The sequence below is a fragment of the Suricata suricatta genome, chromosome 14 (genome assembly GCF_006229205.1).
Source record: "Suricata suricatta isolate VVHF042 chromosome 14, meerkat_22Aug2017_6uvM2_HiC, whole genome shotgun sequence".
Taxonomy (NCBI): Eukaryota; Metazoa; Chordata; class Mammalia; order Carnivora; family Herpestidae; genus Suricata; species Suricata suricatta.
The window spans coordinates 23,823,951-23,834,599 of record NC_043713.1 but is presented as its reverse complement, the minus strand read 5'-3'; the positions used below and the strand labels follow the sequence as shown (position 1 = coordinate 23,834,599).

At 41.9% G+C, this 10,649-nt stretch overlaps 1 protein-coding gene across 1 annotated transcript in view; it reads right to left on the bottom strand.

Annotated features, from left to right (window-relative positions):
- Positions 1-7,434: 7,434 nt before the first annotated feature.
- Positions 7,435-10,649, bottom strand: part of MYO5B (myosin VB) — a 192,975-nt gene continuing 189,760 nt past the window's right edge. Inside the window, exon 39 of the mRNA XM_029921554.1 lies at positions 7,435-7,797. Coding sequence (XP_029777414.1) covers positions 7,645-7,797 — 153 coding nt within the window. The 3' untranslated portion in view covers positions 7,435-7,644. The remainder of the gene's footprint in view (positions 7,798-10,649) is intronic.

Below are 10,649 nucleotides of genomic sequence, written 5' to 3'. Positions count from 1 at the left end.
GATAAATCCAAACGAAGGGATGTTCTGCAAAATGGCGGACCTAAAGTCTTCAAGAACAATTGATGTTGTGAAAAACAAAAAAGCTGGTATTAAAGGAACTAGAGATTAATAATCCCGCCTTACATGGGGTCTCTGGCTGGAAACTGGATTAAAAGCAACCACTCCAAAAAAATTAAAACTACCCCCCCTAAAACAGCAACTCAACCGAATTGGAACCTTTTGGGGGAACTTTAATATAAGTTCTGTGAGACAGTTATATTGACATTACTTTTCCTGATTATGTTAATTTTATTGTAGACATGTGGGAAATTGTCCTTTTTTTTTTTTGGTAGGGGCAATTGTGGTGAAGACTCAGGATGTTTGCAATTCATTTCCCAACGATTCAGAAAAAAACATGCATACAAATATACTGGTAGAGAGAGAAAACAAATATGGCAAAATATTACCAATTAGGGAATCTAAGTCAAGAGTGTATGGTTGCTCATTATTCTATTTTTATAACTTTATTGGAGGTTTTTAACTTTCTCAGTATAAGAATGCAAAAGGATCGTTCAAGTAAGCCTCAAAATGATCTGAAACAAATTATTTTCTAAAATATGTAGTCCTTTTCATGTTTAGCCATATAGCCAATCTATGTTACACTAAGTATATCAAAGTTAGTTATAATTTTCTTGTCCTAGATGTGAAATCTCTAATGAGATGTAAGGTCATTCTTAGACATTTAGCTTTCAGTAATTTTTTAAAAATGTATTGTTTCCGTACTTATTTTTTTGTAAAAAGAAGTAGCTTAGTATAAAACTGTAAATCAGCCACTCTACTGTAAACTTGTACACTCTAATATTAAGATTTCATGAGGATTTCATAAATATTAAGCCTCAGCCTTACCTCCCACATTTTCTGGATAATGTTCCTATGCTTAAACATCCTCTAATACTCAAAATTAATGGTAGATTAAGCAGCAAGGGTTTTAGAAGTTTCAGTAATGGAAAACTAGGGAAAGCTGGTGAAGTCGGTAGGAGCTAGAAAAAATTTTTTAAATGAGTATATGAATTTGAATGAATGATACAAGAGTTGCTAAACTTCAGTAGTTTGGAAAATTACATACGTGCCCACTGTTAGTCTGCTTTGGTGGTAACTTCAAGTTTTGATAATTAAAAAGGCAATTATTACCTCTGGTGTGGTTTTGCCTACAGCTAATACCTGCTCTTCAGAAAGTTCAAATTACTAAACAAGCACATCAGAAATGAAATGTAGGGGCACCTTGGTGGCTCAAATGGTCAAGCATCAGTCTTTGGCTCAGGTCATGATCTCATGGTTCAGGAGTTTGAGCCCCATGTTGGGCTCTGTGCTAACAGTTCAGTGCCTGGAGCCTGCTTCAGATTCTGTGTCTCCTTCTATCTCTCTGCCCTTCCTTCCCCCAGGCTTGCTCTCTATGAATAAACATTTAAACAAATGAAATGTGGACAGAAATAGACACTGATTTGCTGAACTTTCTTATTTTATGTTTACTGTAAATCTTGGTGTATTGTAATAGCCTTAAGACATTGTCACAGACTTAGGTGAAGGATATGTTGCAGTGTCTATATCCTTACCAAGAATTAGAATTACACGTAGTGATATAACCACAGGCAAATGTCTATACTTCCTTGGTTCTACGTTTACTCTGCAAATTGCTCTTGTTGGTGTTTGGAAGAATACCATGTTGATGCCCTTCAGCCAGACCCCTCCTGGAACCATCCTGTGTTGGAGCAGTTCTGTGTGGGCTTTGATACAGGTTGCAACAAGGGGGATGGAGAGGCATCCCAGTGAGAGGGAGTTAGGAGTTGGTTAGGTGATTTGGGGAGGGTCCTGAGAAGCAGGGCTTCACTCTGAGTTGGGTGCTGTCTGGAAGGAGGAACAAGTCTTCGGGTAATGTAATCCTATCTAGGAGAGGGCAGGTCTGAGCTGGACTAAGGACAGCTGGTGAAGTTGCATTTACTCCTGTTAGCCAGGAGAGGACAGGGTTGGCATTGCGTGCTTTGCCGGTGGTCTTGTCTTTGTGCTTAGACCAAACCATGAAGTGGTCTCATGTTGTCTCACTTATTCAGTTAAAATTTTTTTTTAATGTTTTAATTTATTTTTGATACAGAGAGAGACAGAGCATAGAAGGGGAGGGGCAGAGAGAGGAGGAGACACAGAACTGGAGGCAGGCTCCAGGCTCTGAGCGGGGCTCGAACCCACGAACGTGAGATCTGACCTGAGCCGAAGTCGGAGGCTTAACCAACTGAACCACCCAGGCACCCCTCACTTATTCAGTTAAAGAGCAACCTTGTCTGTTGTTGGTGTTTTGTGAGATTGGGTGTGAGGGGAGACATTGTAGGGCCAGTCCCACTTCTCACACCACCCAGGCCTAGCTCTAAGTGCCGGGCCAGATCCCAGATGTCGGGCTGCTTTTCTTTCTCAACTCTAAGTAGTTCAGCATGTCTTGTATGAAATTTGGCTCCTTGCAGACAGTTTTTGTGTTGAGGTCCTGGCAGGAAGCCTAGAGCTCTCTGGGTATGAAGTGAAGGCTGTCCTGAAGAGTTTATTCTTCCATCGGCCACTAAGGAAAGAGGGGAGTCCATCCTCAGGTTGGAAGTTGGGTTTCGGAGGTAACTTTCCACTGACCAGTAATTGTGTATCATGAAATATTTTGTAGTGGTTCCTAGTGTTGGGTTAAGTTTAAGGGTACCACGCCCAGAGAAGCCTTACACTATACCTACGGGTGGGGCTGGTGATGTAGCTTTTAAAGATTTCCAGGGGATTTGGGCGTGTGCTCCTGTAGGTAAGAAACAACACACCCGTGTTTCTGTAGGTGTGAACACCTATTTCTGGGCTCTGCTGCTCCATTGGCCAATATGTCTAACTGTGCCATTTCCACCCATATGAATTACTTAAGTTTTATATCAAGTCTTGACACTTGTTAGGAAAGTTTTCCTTTTCCCTGAAGGAAGGTTTTCCTTAATCCTTGGGTCTTTCCATTTCCATGTCAATTTAAGAATTAGCTGGTCAATTTTCACAAAAAGAATTGACTTTTAATTAAAAAATTTTTTTATTTATTGAGACAAAAACACAGCATGAGTAGGGGAGGGGCAGAGAGAGAGAGGGAGACACAGAATCTGAAGCAGGCTCCAGCCTGATGTGGGGCTTGAACCCATGAACCACAAGATCATGACCTGAGCCAAAGTCGGATGCTTAACCGACTGAGCCACCCAGGTGCCCCTGTTGAGACTTTTTGATTCAGTCTGTAGATCAACTTGGAGACAACTGATAACGGTTCTGTGGTATTGAGTCTTCTGATCTTTAAATGTGACAGTTGTCATTGTTTTACTTATATTATAAATTCCTTTGTACAGATCTTGTAAATATTTGCCCACTATTTTTAATGCCAGGTGCAAAGTTATACAAAGGATGGAATCTCTGGGCTCTGTGCCCTGTGCCATGGATCAACCAGTCTTTTCCTACCCTCCCGTGTTTGAATTCTATAGCTTTAAAGTAAGAGCTCGGTAAGTCTTGTTATTTTACAGGGAAAGTTTTCCCCCACCTCCAACATGCGGGCTGAAGGTTGCCAACCCCGTGTGTAAATGATCATGATGCATGTTTGATTGTAGGAGGCCCTAGAATGATGTTTCTCAAGCAGGCATTAAAAATAAACTTTTCAGCCAACGAATAGCCGCAGTTTTAAAGTTCATTTAGATGTGGCCCACCACTTTATTCAAAAGTATTTATTTCCACAAATTTTTATCCACAGCTGAATTTTACAGTGACTCATACAAGCATTTCTCTATAAACAAAGGTATAGTTTACAGATTTTTTTCAAAATGAAAAAATATTTTTATCAGTATTTCTTCTTACAACGTTAGATTCACCCCAAAATTGGATGTGAATCCTTTTCAGGGAAGCGGTCTTTCAACTAAATATCAGTTGCTGGCAAAATGTTATATCCAAATCTGGGTTATTGTGATACAGTATCATTTTAGAAAGTAGTGTAAATTCATTTCTGATTGCCTTTATTAGAATTAGAAATTTCTTTAGGAGAACCACTCTTTAGTATCTAATGGTCTTAATAATAAGAAAAACCACCAGTCCTATATTTGTCATTGGCATTGACCTCTAATTTTTCTATACCCCCTAATTCTTAATTATGGCACCAACATGTACAAAAAAAAAAAAGAATTTTGGCTATTTGGCTCATGCAGCAAATTAATTTGAGAAATTGACTGCAGAGGAATATTCTAGGAGGAAAAACTACAGGGTCCCGCCCCATGCTGTCACACTGTAGTAACCATTTAGTCCCTTAGGCAGGACAGAAGTCCTTTAATTCAGGAGATTCCTTGCTGCCTAGAATTAGGCGAAATGTATGAAAACAATTCCATATATGCAAAAGAAAGGGATTCTAATTTATTCACTATAATCTTAATGCATTGAGACTCTAAGTGGTGTGTTGGTACCAGTGTTGATTTTTTCCTAAGTGTTCCGAGTTCCTAGTTTTGGTTTTACAAAAGCCGGAAAATTTCATGGAATGGGGAAATCAAGGTAAGAACCCCCAACTGACATGCTCCATGGAAAGGGAAAAAAGAGTCTATTTTCCTTTGGGTCTACTCCACTCTCCAGGTGCCATACATCTAACCGCAGCTCGGATGACCCAGGGAGAGCACAGAGAGGGCATACGCGTGCCAGCCCCGGTTGTCAATAGGCACAGAACACACATCACTACCGGTAAGCAGAGAGGCCCCCTGTAAGGCCTCAAACACAAATTGTCTGTAACTATTTGATTGCTAAATAATCTTTGAAATGCTCCTGTTTCAAGATACCGATCAAACTCCACCATGATGTCGCATGTTAAAATTCTTCCCCCGGCAACCCTTATTTCAGAGAAATACCTGGCGACTCAGTTGTCTTAGTAACTGCCAAAGGCACATGGGTGAGAGGGAGTTAACTAAATTTTAAACAGTAAAAAATAAAGACAGCTCTTTAGGGCAGAGTTCAAACCTGGATGTTGATTAAGGTACATTAAGTCATTGATTTCATGAGGTTGGAAATTGTTTAACAATGGAAAGAATAAAAATGCTAATAAGCGATTCAAGTTACTTTAAAGATGCTTCTTCTGGTCTCCAAGTGTTAAACAGGGCCTACAGAAACATTAGCCAATCACTGTATTGATTATTAGTGCTCTATAAAAGACCATGTGTTTCTAAAGCATATATAAATTAAATACAGCTCCAGTGAAATACCTCCCGCTTCTGGAAAAGAACTAAATCTGCCATTTCTTGGACTAAGTTGTGGACTATTCATAGCCCGCCCCCCTCCCCCTGCCCTGCATTTATTCTAATTGCCTAGCATTTATTCAGTGAGTCCTGGCACCTAGTGATTAACCAGGAACAGCAGAGGTAGTGACCCACAGGGATAGAGAGGGGGAGGGGGTAGAAGAACGTAAGGAGGGCAAAGCATTGCATTTACAGACTCACTGCCCTTCGAACTCCTTAACACACTCGTAACAAAGCCATTTGGGGTTATCTTGAAGATTAAGGACAGCCATTACATGAGAGACTCAGTTTTAAACTAAAGTGCAGCGACACATTATACTTAATAAATAATTTTAAAAAGAGGTAGCCACAGACCTAGTAGGTTTAGACTGGCCTCCCAAAGTCTGCGTTCCGTGGGTGTGTCAGATGACATACGTGTATCGGGCCAAAGGAGGGACAGGCCTGGCTCTGCAGATACCCACAGGGGCCCGTGTTTACTGTGGAGGTGTCATGCTGGGGACACGGATTTGGACAGGGTGGTCAAGAGTCTCCACCCAGGTGCCTGGGCCTCGTCCTACCCCAGCAGCCACAAGAATGTCGGAGAAAGTGGAACCGAAAGGACCATTCAGGGCTTGGAGTGTGTGGAAGCCTTCCTAGTTGCCTGGCTGAGTAACAGGAGGGGCGTGCGTGCGTGCGTGCGTGCGTGTGTGTGTGTGTTCGTTCTACCTGCAGTTCATGGAGCACTCTTATCTTCTCGATGTAATAGAAAGGCTTTCCCTGGTTTTGCAAACACCATCTGTTCTGGTCATGGGAACAGCATTCTGTTATCTACTAGAAATATGGAAAAAATCATTAACAAATGGGCGTGGAGAGTATGCAGGGTTTTCTCACTCAATGCCTTCTTTGAAGACGCAAGGGGAAAACCTATAAAAGCAACAAACAAAATCTGTAATATTTCACTGAATATTCTTTAATCCTTTTTTTCAAAGCAGAGATGTTTATGACATTTATGTGGTAAATTTAAAAAATATTGAAAACCTGAAAAGGGAACATTGACATGTTATTCTCACCCTTTTAAAAGAACACACACACATACACACACAAACCCAAAAAACGGGTAAGAATAATCCCTGGTCTTTTTTTATAAAAGGTTTTACAAATAGTCCAATTTCCAAGATGGAGTTTGTGTTTTCCTTTCCTATTTTGGTCCTCTGGAATTCCAGTGCATTATATGATGCTCTTATTGGAAGTTTTATGGCATTAAGGGGACTGCAAGCTTTCATGTGAACTTATTTGGTTTTTAACCTGTAAATAAAACTTGGTATTCTTTTCTAACATTTAGCTTATGTAGATTTTCATGAAGGTTTTGTTGACTCAGCACATAGACCAGCATTAAAAACAAATATGATCTTTCCATCTTGCTCACATTTTAAAGTTTGGGACCACAGCATTAAAAAAATTTTTTTTAACATTTATTCATTTTTGAGAGACAGAATGTGAGTAGGGGAGGGGCAGAGAGAGGAGACACAAAATCTGAAGTAGGCTCCCGGCTCTGAGCTGATGTGGGGCTCAAACCCACAAACTGTGAGATCATGACCTGAACCAAAGTCAGACACTCAACCAACTGAGCCACCCAGGTACCCCTTGGGACCATAGTATTTTTAGTATGATTCTTTCATAAACCCAAGACTATATAAAAAGGGTTTAAGCGCATTAGGGATAGAGTCTTATAATTTTGCTTTAGATCCCAGTACTCGGAACGTTTCATTGGGAGGTCGGTTACACCACGGTCTCTGCATCACCAGGCATTCAAGATATTTTTGAAAAACTTCTCACAAGCCCCCTGTATTTTTGTTCTCAGAGTGTCTCCCCACAAGCCCACCTGAACCTGTGGTTTGCTGCCCCGGAAAACGTCCCCCACTATGCGACAGTATCCTGGTTGTTAGTCCCATTATTTGTTGAAGGCCCTCTATAGGCAATTTATGTGATTTACATATTTTTAATATTCTTTTACTTTAGGCACTCTCCAGTTCTATGCAAAGATCAAAACTGAGCAGTTTCCATTTTATAGATTGGCACCTTTTATATGGCCATGGGGACTGCTTGGTGGCTGTAGATTATTATAATGTGAATTCATTTAGGTTGAAATCATATACTTTAAAAAAAACGGTCCATATTTCAAGTGTTTTATTCTGAGTAGTAGGTACAAAAAATAATGACACATGTGTCTCATTCCATATAGTTCAGCACTCCACACGGGCTCTCGGTCTCCAATTTGATCCTCTTTTAAAGATTTAAATAGATCCTTAAATTCACTTCACAGTTTAAATTTCCTTCTTGCTGTCACTGGAAATGGAGCCAAAGGTGGGACGGTGCCTTGTCAGACCTCACGGAGGAACTGCAGACTGAGACCCGCTGGGATGTGGATGGAGTCCATGGTCAGAGAGGACGGGTTAAATGGAAACAAGACTGGAAACATGTGCTTGAAGTCTAACAGCAGTTGCTGAGGGTCATTCCGCTCCTGTAGTTGTGCCTGTGGGGAAGAATAAGACTGTGTAAAATGCATAAAATGCCCAAAGAGAGCCAGTTTAGGTGAACTCACAACAGTGAACTAGCATGTATCATGGAAATATTTGTGAACACAGTTAGGTTGGGCCTCGGAGCACGTGGCCTCCCTGTCCCTGGGGCACTTGGCAGGGAGAGGAGCCCTGTTTTAGCCTTATTGGAGACCAGATGACTTTAAGTTCTCCCCTAATGCTAGCAAGTCTTAAATTTTTTTTTTTCCATCTAAGGGAGTATAGAAAAGTACATTTCAGGTGCAAATCATGCAGACGGGCACCATTGTGAGGTGGCTAAGACCGTAGACTCTGGAGGCAGACAGCCTGAGCTCCGATCTGGTACCACCCTGGACAAATCCATGAACCTATGTATATTTATGCCTTAGTTTTCTCCTCTGTAAACAGGAAGGGGGGGCACGACAGTGTATAAAATGGCACAGAGGGAGGCCCTGGGGCTCAGTCCCTCCACTGAAGCAACCATTGAGCTGGAAAAAGCAATTGCTATCAACTACCTTTGGAACTCTGGAACCTGACCGGCCACTCACAACGTGCCTGATGCGGGGGAGGCTGCTTATCCTAAGAGAGCAGTATGTGCTAACCAGCCACACACCCCAGTCTCTAGCCCTGGTGCAGCTGAAGGGCAGAGGTCTGCACTCCTGGAGAAGCTGGCCAGTGCAGCAGGGCAGGTAGTGGGACCTTGTCCTCCCAAAGTCTGGGGTCATGCCCTTGTTGGTCTGGCATTCCCTGATGGGCTGGCACAGATGCCTGCCTTGATGTTGGCTTCTCTTGGGATACAGAGGCTTCCCCCAGTGGTATCAACTGGAAGATTTAAAGGGACACAGCCTCTCTCCTCTCCCCCTCTGTTTAGAGCCAGACATTTTAGAAAAAGTAGAGTAACTGAAAGGAAACTTTTCTGTTTACTAACGGAGTTCAGCAGCAGACTTGGGAAGGCAGAAGAAATGATCTGTGAACTTGAAGATAAGGCACCTGAAATTACCCAGTTTGAGGAACACACAGAAAAAAGATGAATAAAGGTGAACAGAACCTGAGGGACCCGTGGGACACCATAAAGCATACAACATATACGTCACAGTAGTCCTGGAAGGAGAAAAGAGAAAGGGGCAGAAAATATCTGAAGAAATAATGGCCTAAAATGTCCCAAATCTGAAGAAAGACATCCCCTCCTCCAAGAAACTCAACAAACTCCCAGCAGGATAAAAAAAAATAGACCCAAGCGGGATCAAATAGATTCACACTGAGATACATTCTAATCACATTATCAAAGCCCCAAAACAAGGAGGGAATTTTGAAAGAAGCCAGAGAGAAAGGACTCCTTGCATACAAGGTGTCCTCAAGGAAGATTATGGATGGATTCCTCATCAGAAACCATTTAGGTCAGAAGGCAGTCCTGAAAGAAATCATTAACCAAAAACTCTACATCCAAAACCATCCCTCAACAAAGAAGGAGAAACGGAGTCATTTCTAGATAAATGGAAGCAGAGGAAACAAAAGAAAGCTCTCCAGGCTGAAATAAAGGGGCACTGGACAGTAACCCGAAACAGCTGAAGAAATCCAGAACACAGGTAACGTGAAAGCCAGCACTACACTTCTGGTAAGTCCTTTTTCCTATACAGTTTCCTAGATAGGAAACAAGAATAAATTTCTGTTAATGGGAACATATGTGTAACACGTGACCTGTGACAATAAGACTATAATGGCGGAAGGATGGCGATGTGGAGCAGAGCTTGAAACTGAGTATTATTTAAATTAGGTTGTTGCAAGTTTCAGATGCTAACTGCGATCAAGGTAACCAGTAATAACTAAAGAAATATATATACAGAGAATGAAAGCAGGGAATCAAAATGGTATACTACAAAAACTACACGCACACCCACACACAGGCAGTCACGAGGAACATAAAACATAGGCAGGAAACCAGTAGCTGCATGTCAGATGGAATTACCGATAAAGAGTTCACATCGTGTAAAGTACACAGAGTAGTGGCTGGTACTAGGTGAGTCCCGCGTGCGCTCTGGTCTTTAGAACACGTTTCTTTGGACCTTCCTTCCGCTCAGGCACATCCCATCACCTCTGAGCTGTGAACCCAGGTGCAGCTGTACTTTTATAAATGCCACTGAGGCTGGTTCACTGAGTGCTTCCAGAGGAAAATCAACACAGCCTGTATCTGTAAGAACGTGGGTCATCTCCTACTTGCTTAATCTACGAAGACCTTTCCCCTTGTTGGAAAACACACACCCCTGTTGCTTCAGATAGTGACAACGTTTTGAGATGTTGTAACTTTCTAGAGGATTCACGGTTTCTCCATTTTGGAGAAGACCAAGGGATGCTGATCTGTTGAACTCCTCCAGCATTCGCACATTACATCTGACATCTCCTAGCACCTTCGGTTTTCTAAAGCCTTCAAGCAGGGCTGAGGTCAGTAAATAACGCAGTAGCATTTGAAAAGTGCCAGGAGACAGGTTTCTAGAACAAAATCAGTGTGGGCATAGGTTTGAGAGGGGATTCTATGGTGGCTGTGGAGAGCATAAAGGTGTATCTATATAGATAATGAATGGAAAATGCTTTCAATTTCCAGTTGTCGATTAAAATTTTTTTAATGCTTATCACATTTTTGAGAGAGAGAGAGAGAGAGAGAGAGAGAGAGAGAGAGACACAGACACAGACAGAGTGTGATCAGGGGAGGAGCAGAGAGAGAGGGAGACACAGAATCTGAAGCAGGCTCTAGGCTCCGAGCTGTCAGCACAGAGCCTGATGCAGGGCTTGAAACCATGAACTGTGAGATGATTTGAGCTGAAATTGGATATTT